The sequence below is a fragment of the Penaeus chinensis genome, chromosome 2 (assembly GCF_019202785.1).
Source record: "Penaeus chinensis breed Huanghai No. 1 chromosome 2, ASM1920278v2, whole genome shotgun sequence".
Classification (NCBI taxonomy): Eukaryota; Metazoa; Arthropoda; class Malacostraca; order Decapoda; family Penaeidae; genus Penaeus; species Penaeus chinensis.
Window position 1 is genome coordinate 29,027,155 of NC_061820.1, and position 19,578 is coordinate 29,046,732.

A 19,578-nucleotide genomic window follows, 5' to 3' on the forward strand; every position below is an offset into this window, starting at 1 on the left:
TGAAACAACTCCTCTGGGAAGAGGCTGCTGAATATCTCCATGAGTGCACACCCGGTGTCCCCTCGAAGCAGTGACGCCTGACGAAGTTCTCCTCCTTTGCCCAAGCAAAAGAAGGGGTTCCGGGAGCGTTGCGCTCCCACTTTCGCCTGGCGTATTCCGCGAGGGGCTCGTCCGAGTCCAAGGAGGTATCCACCAGCGGGACATAGTCGTAATCTACATCCGAGTTGTTCTCCACGGCAGATTCTCCGGAGTCGGACTCGGATTCCTCCCAATCCGAGTCGTCACCGTTGAACTGGCCGGAGATTTCAACTTCTGTAAAAATAAGAAGAAAACATGAGTTCTATGTAAAAAAAGTTTTGATATGCAGAAACAAAGTAGTATATCCAAAGAGGCAGGTATTTTCACAAGTCAAAGAAAAGATAGAAAACTTACCAGAGAGATTACTTGTCCTTGAGAATTTCAGAGGAGGTGTGTAGTCCTCGTCTGAGCCCTCATCATCGACTTCGTCGGCGGATGAGTACAGATAGAGGAGTGGGTCTGGGGCATTCCGCAAGCGAGGATATCCTCTGGAAGTGGACGGTTAGGGATCGTCCACTGTCTCCTCGTCGAAAGACAAGGCACGGACTCCAGGGGAATTCCTCGGCTTGCGGGAGTGGCGAGTTGTAAGCATTCGAGACATTTTCAAGGTCTTGAGCTGGCGAGTGATTACAATGACCTCTGCATGGCCTTTTATACGATTTTCCACAGGGTTTCTGCCAATCAGATCATTGATTTTAGGTTACGTGAGTCACGTGACTTGTCGCGTGAAGTACAGGTAAACTATTGCCAAACTACTCTATTGCCAATCCTTGTGCTCCGGAGGGGTCCAGAAAGTCACGTGATAGGTCACGTGAGGTATGCGCGGGAAGGTTCCAGAAGGTTCCCGAAGATTCTTGTGGCCCGGAGGGATCCAGAAAGTCACGTGACAGGTCACATGAGGTACGCAGCGGAAATGGCGTGAAAATCACGTGATATGTCACGTAGCATGACGTCACTGTCTCTCGCTCTCTCTCTCTCACACACACACACACACACACACACACACACACACACACACACACATGCACACACGCATGCACACACACATGCACACACACATGCACAGAAACACAGTGGGGACGAGTGTCATGGCGGTCTCTCTCTCTCTCTCTCAAAAGGTGCAACCTTCCTTTAAGTTACGAGGCACAAGAAAATATTGAAAATTTATAAAATTGTTTAAAAAATGGGAGGTTCCTCGGTCACAGCCCTCCCCGTCACCGTCCGAGTCCACACAGACTTGCGCACAGACTTGCATACAGACTTGCACACAGATAGTGGTGCCTCCTTACAGCTGGCAAAACGGCCGTTCGGCCAACACCACCACATACAGGGGCCGCCTCGGCCCGCCCGTCAGGGAGGACACCCCCTCCAGGGGCCCGACGGCGCAGGGGCCCGACGGCGCAGGGGCCCGCCAGCCTCGCTTCACAAGGCTTTGCACACAGACTTGCACACAGACAATTTTACAACCTTTTACACACACACACACACACACACGCAAAGATTCATATACAATTCACACACGCACTTGTACACACAATTACTACATCAAACACACAAACACACGCAAAAATGCACGCACAGATTTCCCAACGCAAACGACCGAGAAACACAAATACACAGCAGACAAAACATATATGCAATGAAAAACTTGCGTAAATTTTTATACAATTCACACACGCACTTCCGCACGTAAAATTACCGACTTACACACGCATACACACCAACAGTTGCGCGCACATATTTCCACAGATACGCACAAAAACACAAGCCGACAAACACAAACACGACGAAGAACAGATACACACATCTATATATGTACACATATAGTTGCACAAACATAATTATCAATATAAAGACCTGTATACAGAAAAAACAAAAAAACTAGCTCAATAACAGTAATACATACAGCCATACAGAAATCCCGGTCATACGCGTCCCCGGCGGGACGGGGTTAGAAAAGAAACACGCCTAGTCCCGTCCCCGGCGGGACGGGTTCGAGCGGAGTACGGGAATAGGCGTGACCCGGCGTGAAGGGGATATATATATAAACACACACACACACACACACATAGACACTCACACATACACACACACACACACACACACATGATAGTAAAATAAATAATATTAATAATGATACTAATAATAACAATTTGGGTGATTATGCTATAATAATAAAAAGAAAGTGAATATTTTAAACGATATTCATATGCACATCATTCGTATTCATATAATTTTTCTTTGAATAAATATTTATGCAGTATGTTGTAGTATTGCATAGAGAACTGTTACTTGATACGCCAGATTAATGCTTAAAACAGGTTCAGAGAATAAGAAACAGATGAAATGTCCAAATCGAATTTATTTCAAACAAAATGATTTTTATAATTAAACCAATGAACAAATAAACCCACCTATAAAGGCATATGTTATTGCCACTAGCAGAGTAAAACCCATTATTTATTCTCTAGTGTTTCAGTACTTTACACTTCGACCCAGATTGGAGCACCTGTCAGTGTCCCATCTATGGTTGGCAACTCTTCTAGAGACAGTCCCAATAAACACACGATTATGTAATGATAATGTTTCTTTGATAATTGTTGAAGGAAACACCTATAAACAAATACATTAATGAATGTATATATATATATATATATATATATATATATATATATATATATGTGTATGTGTGTGTATATGTGTGTGTGTGTGTGTGTGTGTGTCTTTAGTTCTAAAAATCTTTTGTTTGTGTTCGTGACAAAGTGTTTGTAAGGTAAACTATCACTTTCATTTATAATGCAATATCAAATTTAATATGGCATAAAAAATAATGCACGCATAGAGGAACTTGCAACATATATAATCAAAATTTTGTATTTATATATATTCAGTTATAATGCATATATAAGCAAATTCAAACCCCAAGTCATTTAAGAGAGAGAGAGAGAGAGAGAGAGAGAGAGAGAGAGAGAGAGAGAGAGAGAGAGAGAGAGAGAGAAAATTCATGGTCTCTCAGGATGTTGGTGTTGTGGTCTCAGTTGAATTGATTGGTGTTGTGGTCTCTGTTGAACTGATTGGTGTTGTGGTCTCAGTTGAATTGATTGGTGTTGTGGTCTCAGTTGAATTGATTGGTGCTGTGGTCTCAGTTGAATTCATTGGTGTTGTGGTCTCTGTTGAATTGATTGTTGTTGTGGTCTCTGTTTTGATTGGTGTTGTGGTCTCAGTTGAATTGATTGATGTTGTGGTCTCAGTTGAATTGATTGGTGTTGTGGTCTCTGTTGAGTTGATTGGTGTTGTGGTTTCAGTTGAATTGATTGGTGTTGTGGTCTCAGTTGAATTGATTGGTGTTGTAGTCTCTGTTGAGTTGATTGGTGTTGTAGTCTCTGTTAAGTTGATTGGTGTTGTAGTCTCTGTTGAATTGATTGGTGTTGTAGTCTCAGTTGTATTGATTGGTGTTGCAGTCTCAGTTGAATTGATTGGTGTTGTAGTCTCAGTTGAATTGATTGGTGTTGTAGTCTCTGTTGAGTTGATTGGTGTTGTAGTCTCTGTTGAATTGATTGGTGTTGTGGTCTCAGTTGAATTGATTGGTGTTGTGGTCTCTGTTGAGTTGATTGGTGTTGTGGTCTCAGTTGAATTGATTGGTGTTGTGGTCTCAGTTGAATTGATTGGTGTTGCAGTCTCTGTTGAATTGATTGGTATTGTAGTCTCTGTTGAGTTGATTGGTGTTGTAGTCTCTGTTGAATTGATTGGTGTTGTAGTCTCTGTTGAATTAATTGGTGTTGTAGTCTCAGTTGAATTAATTGGTGTTGTAGTCTCTGTTGAATTGATTGGTGTTGTAGTCTCTGTTGAGTTAATTGGTATTGAAGTCTCAGTTGAATTGATTGGCGTTGTAGTCTCTGTTGAATTGATTGGTGTTTTAGTCTCAGTTGAATTAATTGGTGTTGTAGTCTCTGTTGAATTGATTGGTGTTGTAGTCTCTGTTGAATTGATTGGTGTTGTAGTCTCTGTTGAGTTGATTGGTGTTGTAGTCTCTGTTGAGTTGATTGGTGTTGTAGTCTCAGTTGAATTGATTGGTGTTGTAGTCTCTGTTGAGTTGATTGGTGTTGTAGTCTCTGTTGAATTGATTGGTGTTGTAGTCTCAGTTGTATTGATTGGTGTTGCAGTCTCAGTTGAATTGATTGGTGTTGTAGTCTCTGTTGAGTTGATTGGTGTTGTAGTCTCTGTTGAATTGATTGGTGATGTGGTCTCTGTTGAATTGATTGGTGTTGTGGTCTCTGTTAAATTGATTGGTGTTGTGGTCTCAGTTGAATTGATTGGTGTTGTGGTCTCTGTTGAATTGATTGGTGTTGTGGTCTCAGTTGAATTGATTGGTGTTGTGGTCTTGGTTGAATTCATTGGTGTTGTAGGTTACTGTTGAATAGACTTGTGTTGTTGTTAGTGTAGTTTGGGTCTCTGTTCCGCTGAATTTACAAGTGCAGGTGATGCCACCTGTGACGTTGGAGATCCAGTCTAAGTAAGCGGACACCCTTGTATACACTGTTGGTTTGTCGAGCATAGCACAGTTCGAGTTACTATAGCTGATTATACCGACTTGAGCAAAACGACCGTTACACAGCTGTACAACAAGGGGACCACCACTGTCACCCTGTGGAGAAGGTAACGATGCAAAATGTATGAAATGTGGCAATACCTGCGATCACTGAGAAGAATATTACAAAAATATAAAATGTTAAAAATTATAAGGTACATTGATATTATTTAACAATAACACCAAAAAACTCCTAAGCCCCGTGCAAACAAAACGTTTTCTTACATGGCAAGGGGCCTTAGAAGGTGTACGAGTACACAAGACCTTAGTACTGTCTGGCGGTAATGACGTATTCTTTTCACAGTCGTCCATTGTAATAACGTCTAACACAACTTCCAGCAGGGTATTCGATCCAGAACCATCTGATGAAAAGAAACCAAGGGCTCTTACAGAGTGGTAAGTATCACGAACTCATTATATATGTATCTTTTAGTATACAAATAGAGGATCTTACGCAAAAACACAAACATTTCTTCACTGATTTACGCACACAATATACAAACTAGGCGTGTTTTGACAGACACGTATACATTTCATATCACATACTATACATCATGTGTAACGTAAAAACCTTTGTGTGTGTACAGGTTAGGCCTTTACCTATGTATCTCATTGTTCTCCATACTCACTGAAAATAATGTCACCCCATCCAGTGGCCACAGCCTTTCCACCAAAGGGATTGTCTTCTTCTAGTCCCAGACAAATGGGCCGAACGGTGTTACTGAAAACAAGTGGTTCAGGGAGCTCCACTACAGCAATATCGTTGGCCTAAAAATGTAAGAAATAAAGGTATAAAATAAAGTTTTACCTGTATATATATATATTATGTAATACTTCTGATAGCAACATTATGCTTTCTGGCAGCATTGCGCATTTAGGTATCCTAATATCTACATAAAATGACAAGCTAAATTGACCCATGCTATTATTCCTACTGGAAGCAAGCAGTCTTGTAGATCTAAAGAGATCGATATTCCATATATTTTTTTTCATCCCAACAGTACTAAATTACCAGTGTGGTTCTCGTATATCCAGGGTGTTCGATGTATCTCGATGCTATGACGGAAGTTTGGTTTTGCAATAATATCGACCCATAACGCACTTCTACTCTTGTAGCCCGGTTCCTGTTTGATTTGTGGAATCAGCTTATTTAAAGGATTATGACAAGCATTACCAATACTAATGCTATAGTTATTCTCTGTTTTCTTCAAAACTGTCATAATTATTTTGTTCTCTCCTGTTTATTGCCTTATAGATCTTACTCAATGCTATGACTTATCCTTATGAAACTTACTTATTTTTATCGTAAAGGCAATGAGCAGCTGTGAGGATACAGCTGTCCTTGATGATGGTGCCACTACACAGATATGATTTACCCTGTATAGTGCTTAATAATGCCACTTGATATGGGTATTCCCCCACAGATGCCTTAGTGCCATTGACAATCCTCATTTTGTTGACATGAACTGATGCAATTCCACAATCATCTACCGACGGAAGAAATATTCGCTTTATTAAGCATGGACTGAACAGTTAACTGAACTCTATTATTTCACTTTAGTAAACTCTAAAAGTCTTCATAAAAAGAAGAATGAAATAAAGTAAACCAACCACAATAGGGTCTCCTGATGTTGCATGGTGTAGTAGTCGCTTCTGGTGAAACCGAGACAGTGGCTGTTGGTTTAGGTTCTAGTGGTTGTAGGGCGGGAATGTTGCCACCACTGTCCTCCACTTGAAGGGTAATATTCTGATATTCACTCTCAATATCAGCAATTTCCAACTTACCTACGGCGCTTACATTGTTTGCCATATTTATCGCCTCTTCTGCCATGGCTACAATTGCTGGTACATCGAGTCCAATTGTGTTCATTGCAACCTGTACGATGAATGCTGAAAGCCGTCCTCTGAGCTGTACTAGGTCGGTTTTCAGTGAGACCATCAAGAAAACGTTTCTGTTACTGATGGCTTGAGTTGCTCTTGTAAATGCGTTTCTCTGTTCCTGAAGGAGATCAAGATTTCTGCGTCGTCGGCGCCCACCATAATCAACATTCAGTATACTTTGGAGGGATTCAATTTTCTGCTTGCCCAATACAACTTCGTTGTCTAAGTCATTTATAGTTGTTCTTTGCATATTCAGTGTGTTCGCCAGACTTAAAAGATCTTAAGAAGAATATCTAATTAAATTATTTCACTGATATTCCTCATTCATATATATATTCCTGCTATTTCCGCATGAATACGACGTTGCTAATAGTCTCACACACACACACACACACACACACACACACACACACACACACACACACACACACACACACACACACACAGCTGAGGACAAAACCGTCTAGCTACTAGGTTTTTTTTATTGCTGTCTCATTTTGTTTTTTACACTCGGTGCTTACCGTGGCGGTAGGATTGCCAACAGGCGACTAAGCGGTACTATTTCCATAGGAGATATCACAGGCAGGAAACAACGGCCAATCTATCGGCAAGATATTGGTAAAGCTTCACTTGTATAAGTTGCATCTACCATAGCCTCACTTGCATAGCGCCCAAAGAAGTTAAATCTTATGTTTGTGCACATGGGTTATCATTATGACATCCTGCAGAATCTATGATAAGGGGAAATATACTATGTTTGTGCTTGCAGAATTAGGAAAGAGTTACCACAAGCAGATAAATAGATAATGGACTTTTTAATAGCTTCAAGAGTCAAGTTACTTGTTTCATTTAATATCTCCAGCTTCGTCGGTGCCGATGAAACATGTTAGTTATAGTTTGGACAAGTTAAGTTAAAGTCAGAGGTGGCGACTCCCCAGAATATTTGTTGTTTGCACATTCTTTCCCCGTGTTCTTGACCTTTAGCTGCTCATCTGAACATGCACTCTTCACAAGCCTTTTCTTAAAATGCCATGAAATCCTTTGTCAGAATGATATTCGCACCTTCTCGCTGCTTATAGGCCAATTTAGAAGACAGCTTAAATAAAATATTTAGCTGGTATTGGGGCAACAAATGTATGAGAACATGAACGAGCAAATGAAAACAATTACCTAAAATATGTTTTCTGACGACCAAGGTATAATGCAGTGTTAGTAGATATTAACACTAAAAATGATCAAGCCTACTTTTGTACAGGGTTTGAATGAAAGGAAAAGAAAAATACAACCATCACTCCATTACTTCTACCTGCACTCGGCTTCCAACAGATATTATAAAATACATGTATTTTAATACATGTATTAAAATATGCATGCCGACCTATATACATATATGTACACATACCTACCTACGCAAACAGACAATTGCGTGTGTGTGCGTGCGTGTGTAAGAACATACATACATGTTTATACTTACTTATAGTAGAGTTGCAAACAATTCCACCAGTGGTATTAGAAATCCAATCTGCGTAAGCGCTCACTCTGGTGTAGACTCCAGGGCTCTCGGGCAAAGCACACCCGATCCCAAAGCTAACAATACCCACCACAGCCCATCTGCCATTACAAAGCTGGGCGACTAGAGGACCACCGCTGTCACCCTTGAAAATATAATTATGTTAATAAATATTATTTCAAGTTAAAGAAATAATATATTGAGAAGAACAATACACAAGTAAATAACCCGTGAAATTTATTGAGTTGTATGGTTAATCCATAACTTATAATGATGTGAAATCCACATCAAACATTACCTGACAGGTGTCCTTAAATAAGGTAAGAGCACAAAGGACATTTTCGGGGTTAGGTGGCAAGGTCACAAGCTTCGTCTGGCACTCGGCTATGGTGATGACGTCCAACTCGACTTCTAGCAGAGTACTCGATTGAGGACCCTCTATTTTAAAGCCGATAACACAAATGTTAATATCTATATACATATATATGTATGTATGTATATAAGGCCTTCCTTGTAACATCCCGAAACACCTGACACTTTGATGGCCACTACAGAACATGATATCATCGGAGGGTGTAATGACATATTAAGATTTGAAAAAAAAAAAAAAAAAAAAAAAAAAAAAAAAAATATATATATATGAATATATATACATATATACACACATGTATAAGTATACATAAATGCATACATACATACATACATACATGCATACGAATATGGATTTATACATATATGTATATTTTAACATATATGCATATACGTAGGTCACCTGGAGTGACCAAGCTTCTAGTCCTGGCAAGGGAGGGTTGTTATTTATCGATATTCCATCTTTCATAAATATACCTCAGCCCATCTGACTAATGGTATGAATTGCTAAACCAATATATATATATATATAATTGATTTATATATATATATGTATATATATATTTATATGTTTGTGTGTGTGTGTGTGCGTGTGTGTGCGTGTGCGCCTGCGCGCACACATATATGTATACACATATATATATGTATACACACACACACATATATACATATATATATATATATATATATATATATATATATATATATATATATATGTGTGTGTGTGTGTGTGCGCACACATCTATATGTATATATATATATATATACATGCACATACATATATCATATGTACACACACACACACACACACACACACTCATATACATGTATATTGGCATACACACACATATAATATATATCTGTATATATATATATATATATATATATATATCTGTCACTCAATCTCTCTCTTTATTTCTCTGAATATATGTGTGTGTATGTGTGTGTGTTTGTGTGTGTGTACAAATCTATCTATATATGCATGTACATTTACTTATGCACATATATTGATAGATTAATTATGTAAAAAATATATGTATATATCGATATCTATATATGTATAAATACATATATTTATACATTTACACACACACACACACACACACACATATATATATATATGAAAATATATGTATAATAAAACACATGTATATATATTTGAACACAAGAATATACAAACATATATATGTCTATCAATATGTGTGATTATGTATATTTGTGTTTATATACATACATATTCACACATACACACGCATATACATATGTACACACAAATACACACACACCCACACACACATATATATATATATATATATATATATATATATACATATATATTGCGTGTTTTTGAGTGTGCCTTTACCTGGTTCTAAAGGTTATTAGGCAGCATAACATGTAAAATTTGTTGTACTAACGAAAGGAGGTTGATCCCCATCCCGTCGCTATTGCTTTCCCTCCGAAAGGAATATCTTCTTCCTGACCCAAACAGATCGGCTGAATGTTGGCGGCTCCTTGGTAATTCAGGGGATGAGGAAGCTCCACTACACCAATGTCGTTGGCCTGGAACGATTACAAAACGGATTCGATCTGCGTGATTTTTGCATTGACGCTGATGTCTTCGTTTCAAGATTACGATAACACTCACCTGTGTGGTTCTGTTATACTGAGGGTGATCGATGAATCTCGATGCAGTCACGGAAGTACCGCCGTTGATATCTATCGAACCGTAACGTACTTCGACACCTGTAGCCTTATTGCTGTTGGCAGAAAAAAATGTCGCGAAGGGAAGGTAACTTAAATTGTTGTCACATATCTTAAAGCTTAACAAACACACACAAAACAGTCCGTCCATCGCCAAAATAGTCTATAGCTGTATATTTACCCAGAACGATCGTAAAAACAATGTGCAGCTGTGAGAATCCATCTCTCCTTTATAATTGCACCACCACACAGATACTGTGAATTCTGTATAGTGCTCAGCACTGCTACTTGATACGGGTATTCCCCTATTGATGCTGCAGTACCATTGACAATTCTCGTGCTGGCACTACTGATGGGTGCTATTCCACACCCGTCTGTTGACAGACAAACGATACGTATAGTCTGCTGCAAATACAAGATGAATATGCTTTTACATTTATACTATTTTTTGCAATTTAGTGCTATTAGATGTGCCGCATGTACCTTCAACACTAAAAGAAACTGACCGCAGTAGAGTCTGGAGAGGCTGCAATTTGTAGTTACTGTAGAAGTAACTGCTGTTTGCGATGCAACTATAGTTGTAATTGGTGCTGTTGTTATTATTGAACTTATTGTTGTTACAAGTAAAGGTGTCGTTACTGCTGTGACTGCTGCTGTCACTGGTGTGACAGATGCTGTTGCTAGTATTGAAGCAATTGTTACCAGTGAAGCACTTGTTGACGCTGTTGTTGCTGGTGAATCATTAGTTATCACTGATGCTGTAATTTCTGGAGTAACAGTTGTTATCGGTAAACCAGCTGTTGTTGCAGGAGCACCCGTCACTGCTGACGAAGTAGCTGTTGCTACAGGAGCAGTCGTCACTGCTGACGGAGTGGCTGTTGCTACAGGAGCAACCGTCACTACTGACGGAGTGGCTGTTGCTACAGGAGCAGCCGTCACTGCTGACGGAGTGGCTGTTGCTACAGGAGCAGCCGAAGCAGTCATTGTTGAATAGACTTGTGTTGTTGTTAGTGTAGTTTGGGTCTCTGTTCCGCTGATTTTACAAGTGCAGGTGATGCCACCTGTGACGTTGGAGATCCAGTCTAAGTAAGCGGACACCCTTGTATATACTGTTGGTTTGTCGACCATAACACAGTTCGAGTCACTATAGCTGATTATACCGACTTGAGCAAAACGACCGTTACACAGCTGTACAACAAGGGGACCACCACTGTCACCCTGTGGAGAAGGTAACGATGCAAAATGTATGAAATGTGGCAATACCTGCGATCACTGTAAGAATAATACAAAAATATAAAATGTTAAAAATTATAAGGTACATTGATATTAGTTAACAATAACACCAAAAAACTCCTAAGCCCCGTGCAAACAAAACGTTTTCTTACATGGCAAGGGGCTTTAGAAGGTGTACGAGTACACAAGACCTTAGTACTGTCTGGCGGTAATGACGTATTCTTTTCACAGTCGTCCATTGTAATAACGTCTAATGCAACTTCCAGCAGGGTATTCGACCCAGAACCATCTGATGAAAAGAAACCAAGTGCTGTTACAGAAATAAAGTAGTATCACGAACGAGGATCTTACGCAATAACACAAACATTTCTTCACTGATTTTCGCACTCAATATACAAACTAGGCGTGTTTTGACAGACACGTATACATTTCATATCACATACTATACATCATGTGTAACGTAAAAACCTTTGTGTGTGTACAGGTTATGCCTTTACCTATGTATCTCATTTTTCTCTATACTCACTGAAAATAATGTCACCCCATCCAGTGGCCACAGCCTTTCCACCAAAGGGATTGTCTTCTTCTAGTCCCAGACAAATGGGCCGAACTGTGTTACTGAAAACAAGCGGCTTAGGGAGCTCCACCACAGCAATATCGTTGGCCTAAATATGTAAGAAATAAAGGTATAAAATAAAGTTTTACCTGTATATATATATATATTATGTAATACTTCTGATAGCAACATTATGCTTTCTGGCAGCATTGTGCATTTAGGTATCCTAATGTCTACATAAAATGACAAGCTAAATTGACCCATGCTATTATTCCTACTGGAAGTAAGCAGTCTTGTAGATCTAAAGAGATCGATGTTCCATATATTTATTTTCATCCCAACAGTGCTAAATTACCAGTGTGGTTCTTGTATATCCAGGGTGTTCGATGTATCTCGATGCTATGACGGAAGTTTGGTTTTGCAATAATATCGACCCATAACGCACTTCTACTCTTGTAGCCCGGTTCCTGTTTGAGTTGTGGAATCAGCTTATTAGAAGGATTATGACAAGCATTACCAATACTAATGCAATAGTTATTCTCTGTTTTCTTCAAAACTGTCATAATTATTTTGTTCTCTCCTGTTTATTGCCTTATAGATCTTACTCAATGCTATGACTTATCCTTATGAAACTTACTTATTTTTATCGTAAAGGCAATGAGCAGCTGTGAGAATACAGCTGTCCTTGATGATGGTGCCACTACACAGATATGATTTATCCTGTATAGTGCTTAATAATGCCACTTGATATGGGTATTCCCCCACAGATGCCTTGGTGCCATTGACAATCCTCATATTGTTGACATGAACTGATGCAATTCCACAATCATCTACCGACGGAAGAAATATTCGCTTTATTAAGCATGGACTGAACAGTTAACTGAACTCTACTATTTCACTTTAGTAAACTCTAAAAGTCTTCATAGAAAGAAGAATGAAATAAAGTAAACTAACCACAATAGGGTCTCCTGATGTTGCATGGTGTAGTAGTCGCTTCTGGTGAAACCGAGACAGTGGCTGTTGGTTTAGGTTCTAGTGGTTGCAGGGCTGGAATGCTGCCACCACTGTCCTCCACTTGAAGGGTAATATTCTGATATTCACTCTCAATATCAGCAATTTCCAACTTACCTACGGCGCTTACATTGTTTGCCATATTTATCGCCTCTTCTGCCATGGCTAGAATTGCTGGTACATCGAGTCCAGTTCTGTTCATTGCAACCTCTATAATGAATGCTGAAAGCCGTCCTCTGAACTGTACTAGGTCGGTTTTCAGTGAGACCATCAAGTGAACGTTTCTGTTACTGATGGCTTGAGCTGCTCTTGTAAATGCGTTTCTCTGTTCCTGAAGGAGATCAAGATTCCTGCGTCGTCGGCGCCCACCATTATCAACATTCAGTATACTTTGGAGGGATTCAATTTTCTGCTTGCCCAATACAACTTCGTTGTCTAAGTCATTTATAGTTGATCTTTGCATATTCAGTGTGTTCGCCAGACTTACAAGATCTAAAGAAGAATTTCTAATTAACTTATTTCACTGATATTCCTCATATATATATTCCTGCTCTTTCCGCATGAATACGACGTTGCTAATAGTCTTCAGACACACACACACACACACACACACACAGCTGTGGACAAAACCATCTAGCTACTGGTAGCCACTGTCTCTTCCCTTTTTGCACGGCGAACCCTAGTACGGGTAGGAGGAAGAGGGGGTTCTGCAGAGTGCTGGCGTCTAGGGACTGTCTTTAATTAATTTTGATCCTGCATTAAAGGAAGTTTGGTAACCAGTTGTGGTAAGAATTAATAACACTGCATTACAACTCGGGCGTTGGAAAGCAAACTTTAGCAAAGCGGTGCGACGCGATTGAGATTTGCGAAGTTCTAGCTTCGCCTTGGCCTTCCATATATGGCCCGGCCTGTGTCAGCTTTTTATGGCTGTCTCATTTTGTTCTCTGACACTCGGTGCTTACCGTGGCGGTGGGATTGCCAACAGGCGACTAAGCGGTACTATTTCCATAGGAGATATTACAGGCGGGAAACAACGGCCAATCAATCGGCAAGATATTGGTAAAGCTTCACTTGTATAAGTTGCATCTACCATAGCCTCTCTTGCATAGCGGCCAAAGAAGTTAAATCTTATGTTTGTGCACATGGGTTATCATTATGACATCCTGCAGAATCTATGATAAGGAGAAATATACTATGTTTGTGCTTGCAAAATTAGGAAAGAGTTACCACAAGCACAAAAAAGATAATTGACTTTTTAATAGCTTCCAGAGTCAAGTTACTTGTTTCATTTAATATCTCCAGCTTCGTCGGTACCGATGAAACATGTTATAATTTGGACAAGTGAAGTTAAAGTCAGAGGTGGCGGCTCACCAGAAAATTTGTTGTTTGCACATTCTTTCCCCGTGTTCTTGACCTGTAGCTGCTCATTTGAACATGTACTTTATCTAAAATGCCATGAAACCCTTTGTCAAAATGATATTCGCACCTTCTCTCTGCTTATAGGCCAATTTAGAGGAGAGCTTAAATCAAATATTTAGCAGGTATTGGGGTAACAAATGTATGAGAACATGAACGAGCCAAAGAAAACAATTACCTAAAACTTGTTTTCTGACGACCAAGGTATAATGCAGTGTTAGTAGATATTAACACTAAAAATGATCAAACCTCCTTTTGTACAGGGTTTGAATGAAAGGAAAAGAAAAATACAACCAACACTTCATTACTTCTACCTACACTCGGCTTCCAACAGATATTATAAAATACATGTATTTTAATACATGTATTAAAATATACATGCCGACCTATATACATATATGTACACATACCTACCTACGCAAACAGACAATTGCGTGTGTGTGCGTGCGTGTGTAAGAACATACATACATGTTTTTACTTACTAATAGTAGAGTTGCAAGCAATTCCACTAGTGGTATTAGAAATCCAATCTGCGTAAGCGCTCACTCTGGTGTAGACTCCAGGGTTCTCGGGCAAAGCACACCCGATCCCAAAGCTAACAATACCCACCACAGCCCATCTGCCATTACAAAGCTGGGCGACTAGAGGACCACCGCTGTCACCCTTAAAATATTATGATGTTAATTAATTTTATTTCAAGTTAAAGAAATAATACATTGAGAAGAAAAATACACAAGTAAATAACCTGTGAAATTTAATGGGATGTATGGTTAATCCATAACTTATAATGACGTGAAATCCACACCAAACATTACCTTGCAGGTGTCCTTAAACGAGGTTAGAGCACAAAGGACATTTTCGGGGTTAGGTGGCAAGGTCACAAGCTTCGTTTGGCACTCGGCTATGGTGATGACGTCCAACTCGACTTCTAGCAGAGTACTCGATTGAGGACCCTCTGTTTTATAGCCGATAACAAATGTTAATATCTATATACATATATTTGTATGTATGTATATAAGGCCTTCCTTGTAACATCCCGAAACACCTGACACTTTGATGGCCACTACAGAACATGATATCATCGGAGGGTATAATGACATATTAAGTTTTAAGATTTGAAAAAAAAAAAAAAAAAAAAATATATATATTTATATAAATTTCTACATGTATACATATATGCATAAATGCATACATGCATACATACATGCATACGAATATGCATATATACATATATGTATATCTATACATATATGCATATATGTAGGTCACCTGGAGTGACCAAGCTTCTAGTCCTGGCCAGGGAGGGTTGTTATTTATCGATATTCCATCTTTCATAAATATACCTCAGCCCATCTGACTAATGGTATGAATTGCTAAATCAATTATGTATATATATAATAGATTTATATATATGTATATATATGTTTGTGTGTGTGTGCGTGCGCGTGCGTGTGCGTGTGTGTGTGTGCGCGTGTGCGTGTGCGCGCGCGCACACATATATATGTATACACACATATATATATGTATACACACACATATATATGTATGTGTGTGTATGTGTGTGTGTGTATGAGTGTGTGTGTGTATGAGTGTGTGTGTGTGTGCGCGTCACATATATATGTATATATATACATACACACATACATATATCATATGTACACACACACACACACACACATATATATATATATATACATGTATATTGAAGTACACACACATATAATATATATCTGTATATATATCTCTCTCTCTGTCACTCAATCTCTCTCATTCTCTCTCTGAATATATGTGTGTGTTTGTGTGTAAAAATATATCTATATATGTATGTACATTTATTTATGTACATATATAGATACATTAATATGAATATGTAAAATACATATGTATATAACGATATTAATATATGTATAAATACATATATTTATATATTTATGCACACACACACACACACACACACATATATATATATATATATATATATATATATATATATATATACAAGAAAATATATGTATAATAAAACACATGTATATATATTTGAACATAAGAATATACAAACACATAACTGTCTATCAATATATGTGTGATTATGTATATATATGTATATATACATACATATTCACGCACACACACGCAGACACATATGTACACACACACACACACAAATATATATTTATATATATATATATATATATATATATATATATATATATATATTGTGTGTTTGTGAGTGTGCCTTTACCTGGTTCTAAGTGTTATTAGGCAGCATAACATGTAAAATTTGTTGTACTAACGAAAGGAGGTTGATCCCCATCCCGTCGCTATTGCTTTCCCTTCGAAAGGAATATCTTCTTCCTGACCCAAACAGATCGGCTGAATGTTGGCGGCTCCTTGGTAATTCAGGGGATGAGGAAGCTCCACTACACCAATGTCGTTGGCCTGGAACGATTACAAAACGGATTCGATCTGCGTGATTTTTGCATTGACGCTGATGTCTTCGTTTCAAGATTACGATAACACTCACCTGTGTGGTTCTGTTATACTGAGGGTGATCGATGAATCTCGATGCAGTCACGGAAGTACCGCTGTTGATATCTATCGAACCGTAACGTACTTCGACACCTGTAGCCTTATTGCTGTTGGCAGAAAAAAATGTCGCGAAGGGAAGGTAACTTAAATTGTTGTCACATATCTTAAAGCTTAACAAACACACAAAACAGTCCGTCCATCGCCAAAATAGTCTATACTGTATATTTACCCAGAACGATCGTAAAAACAATGTGCAGCTGTGAGAATCCATCTCTCCTTTATAATTGCACCACCACACAGATACTGTGAATTCTGTATAGTGCTCAGCACTGCTACTTGATACGGGTATTCCCCTATTGATGCTGCAGTACCATTGACAATTCTCGTGCTGGCAATACTGATGGGTGCTATTCCACACCCGTCTGTTGACAGACAAACGATACGTATAGTCTGCTGCAAATACAAGATGAATATGCTTTTACATTTATACTATTTTTTGCAATTTAGTGCTATTAGATGTGCCGCATGTACCTTCAACACTAAAAGAAACTGACCGCAGTAGAGTCTGGAGAGGCTGCAAGTTGTAGTTACTGTAGAAGTAACTGCTGTTTGCGATGCAACTATAGTTGTAATTGGTGCAGTTATTATTGGACTTATTGTTGTTACAAGCAAAGATGTCGTTACTGGTGAAACTGCTGCTGTCACTGGTGTGACAGATGCTGTTGCTAGTATTGAAGCAATTGTTACCAGTGAAGCACTTGTTGACGCTGTTGTTGCTGGTGAATCATTAGTTATCACTGATGCTGTTATTTCTGGAGTAACAGTTGTTATCGGTAAACCAGCTGTTGTTGCAGGAGCACCCGTCACTGCTGACGAAGTAGCTGTTGCTACAGGAGCAGTCGTCACTGCTGACGGAGTGGCTGTTGCTACAGGAGCAACCGTCACTACTGACGGAGTGGCTGTTGCTACAGGAGCAGCCGTCACTGCTGACGGAGTGGCTGTTGCTACAGGAGCAGCCGAAGCAGTCATTGTTGAATAGACTTGTGTTGTTGTTAGTGTAGTTTGGGTCTCTGTTCCGCTGATTTTACAAGTGCAGGTGATGCCACCTGTGACGTTGGAGATCCAGTCTAAGTAAGCGGACACCCTTGTATATACTGTTGGTTTGTCGACCATAACACAGTTCGAGTCACTATAGCTGATTATACCGACTTGAGCAAAACGACCGTTACACAGCTGTACAACAAGGGGACCACCACTGTCACCCTGTGGAGAAGGTAACGATGCAAAATGTATGAAATGTGGCAATACCTGCGATCACTGTAAGAATAATACAAAAATATAAAATGTTAAACATTATAAGGTACATTGATATTAGTTAACAATAACACCAAAAAAACCCTAAGCCCCGTGCAAACAAAACGTTTTCTTACATGGCAAGGGGCTTTAGAAGGTGTACGAGTACACAAGACCTTAGTACTGTCTGGCGGTAATGACGTATTCTTTTCACAGTCGTCCATTGTAATAACGTCTAATGCAACTTCCAGCAGGGTATTCGACCCAGAACCATCTGATGAAAAGAAACCAAGTGCTGTTACAGAAATAAAGTAGTATCACGAACTCATTATTTATGTATCTTTTAGTATACAAATAGAGGATCTTACGCAATAACACAAACATTTCTTCACTGATTTTCGCACACAATATACAAACTATGCGTGTTTTGACAGACACGTATACATTTCATATCACATACTATACATCATGTGTAACGTAAAAACCTTTGTGTGTGTACAGGTTATGCCTTTACCTATGTATCTCATTTTTCTCCATACTCACTGAAAATAATGTCACCCCATCCAGTGGCCACAGCCTTTCCACCAAAGGGATTGTCTTCTTCTAGTCCCAGACAAATGGGCCGAACTGTGTTACTGAAAACAAGCGGCTCAGGGAGCTCCACCACAGCAATATCGTTGGCCTAAAAATGTAAGAAATAAAGGTATAAAATAAAGTTTTACCTGTATATATATTATGTAATACTTCTGATAGCAACATTATGCTTTCTGGCAGCATTGTGAATTTAGGTATCCTAATGTCTACATAAAATGACAAGCTAAATTGACCCATGCTATTATTCCTACTGGAAGCAAGCAGTCTTGTAGATCTAAAGAGATCGATGTTCCATATATTTATTTTCATCCCAACAGTACTAAATTACCAGTGTGGTTCTTGTATATCCAGGGTGTTCGATGTATCTCGATGCTATGACGGAAGTTTGGTTTTGCAATAATATCGACCCATAACGCACTTCTACTCTTGTAGCCCGGTTCCTGTTTGAGTTGTGGAATCAGCTTATTAGAAGGATTATGACAAGCATTACCAATACTAATGCTATAGTTATTCTCTGTTTTCTTCAAAACTGTCATAATTATTTTGTTCTCCTGTTTATTGCCTTATAGATCTTACTCAAAGCTATAACTTATCCTTATGAAACTTACTTATTCTTATCGTAAAGGCAATGAGCAGCTGTGAGGATACAGCTGTCCTTGATGATGGTGCCACTACACAGATATGATTTACCCTGTATAGTGCTTAATAATGCCACTTGATATGGGTATTCCCCCACAGATGCCTTGGTGCCATTGACAATCCTCATATTGTTGACATGAACTGATGCAATTCCACAATCATCTACCGACGGAAGAAATA

The 19,578-nt window shown here is 38.9% G+C and overlaps 2 protein-coding genes across 4 annotated transcripts in view; both read right to left on the minus strand.

The window, feature by feature from the left end:
* Positions 1 to 2,422: 2,422 nt before the first annotated feature.
* Positions 2,423 to 4,473, minus strand: LOC125036656 (mucin-2-like). Its single transcript, XM_047629447.1, has one exon. It carries the CDS (start codon positions 4,471 to 4,473, stop codon positions 3,091 to 3,093), a length of 1,383 nt encoding a protein of 460 aa, XP_047485403.1. The 3' UTR covers positions 2,423 to 3,090.
* LOC125036641 (uncharacterized threonine-rich GPI-anchored glycoprotein PJ4664.02-like) overlaps positions 4,234 to 19,578 on the minus strand; it is a 29,649-nt gene continuing 14,304 nt past the window's right edge. For 2 of the 3 annotated variants that reach the window (XM_047629424.1, XM_047629416.1), the window contains exons 17-43: positions 19,368 to 19,560; positions 19,088 to 19,199; positions 18,709 to 18,847; positions 18,303 to 18,439; positions 17,427 to 18,135; positions 17,102 to 17,294; positions 16,868 to 16,979; positions 16,638 to 16,782; positions 15,159 to 15,298; positions 14,826 to 15,006; positions 12,871 to 13,419; positions 12,554 to 12,746; positions 12,272 to 12,383; positions 11,887 to 12,025; positions 11,513 to 11,649; positions 10,634 to 11,345; positions 10,309 to 10,501; positions 10,072 to 10,183; positions 9,842 to 9,986; positions 8,356 to 8,495; positions 8,022 to 8,202; positions 6,278 to 6,826; positions 5,961 to 6,153; positions 5,679 to 5,790; positions 5,296 to 5,434; positions 4,892 to 5,028; positions 4,234 to 4,723 (exon numbers count right to left, since the gene is read on the minus strand). In XM_047629424.1, coding sequence (XP_047485380.1) covers positions 4,433 to 4,723; positions 4,892 to 5,028; positions 5,296 to 5,434; positions 5,679 to 5,790; positions 5,961 to 6,153; positions 6,278 to 6,826; positions 8,022 to 8,202; positions 8,356 to 8,495; positions 9,842 to 9,986; positions 10,072 to 10,183; positions 10,309 to 10,501; positions 10,634 to 11,345; positions 11,513 to 11,649; positions 11,887 to 12,025; positions 12,272 to 12,383; positions 12,554 to 12,746; positions 12,871 to 13,419; positions 14,826 to 15,006; positions 15,159 to 15,298; positions 16,638 to 16,782; positions 16,868 to 16,979; positions 17,102 to 17,294; positions 17,427 to 18,135; positions 18,303 to 18,439; positions 18,709 to 18,847; positions 19,088 to 19,199; positions 19,368 to 19,560 — 6,095 coding nt within the window. In that variant the 3' untranslated portion in view covers positions 4,234 to 4,432. The remainder of the gene's footprint in view (positions 4,724 to 4,891; positions 5,029 to 5,295; positions 5,435 to 5,678; positions 5,791 to 5,960; positions 6,154 to 6,277; positions 6,827 to 8,021; positions 8,203 to 8,355; positions 8,496 to 9,841; positions 9,987 to 10,071; positions 10,184 to 10,308; positions 10,502 to 10,633; positions 11,346 to 11,512; positions 11,650 to 11,886; positions 12,026 to 12,271; positions 12,384 to 12,553; positions 12,747 to 12,870; positions 13,420 to 14,825; positions 15,007 to 15,158; positions 15,299 to 16,637; positions 16,783 to 16,867; positions 16,980 to 17,101; positions 17,295 to 17,426; positions 18,136 to 18,302; positions 18,440 to 18,708; positions 18,848 to 19,087; positions 19,200 to 19,367; positions 19,561 to 19,578) is intronic. The other variant, XM_047629433.1, reaches the window with a different exon arrangement.

Coding starts and splice junctions, on each gene's coding strand:
- LOC125036656 (XM_047629447.1), bottom strand. CDS start 4,473: ATGAATTCAACCAAGACCACAACACCAATCAATTCAACTGAGACCACA.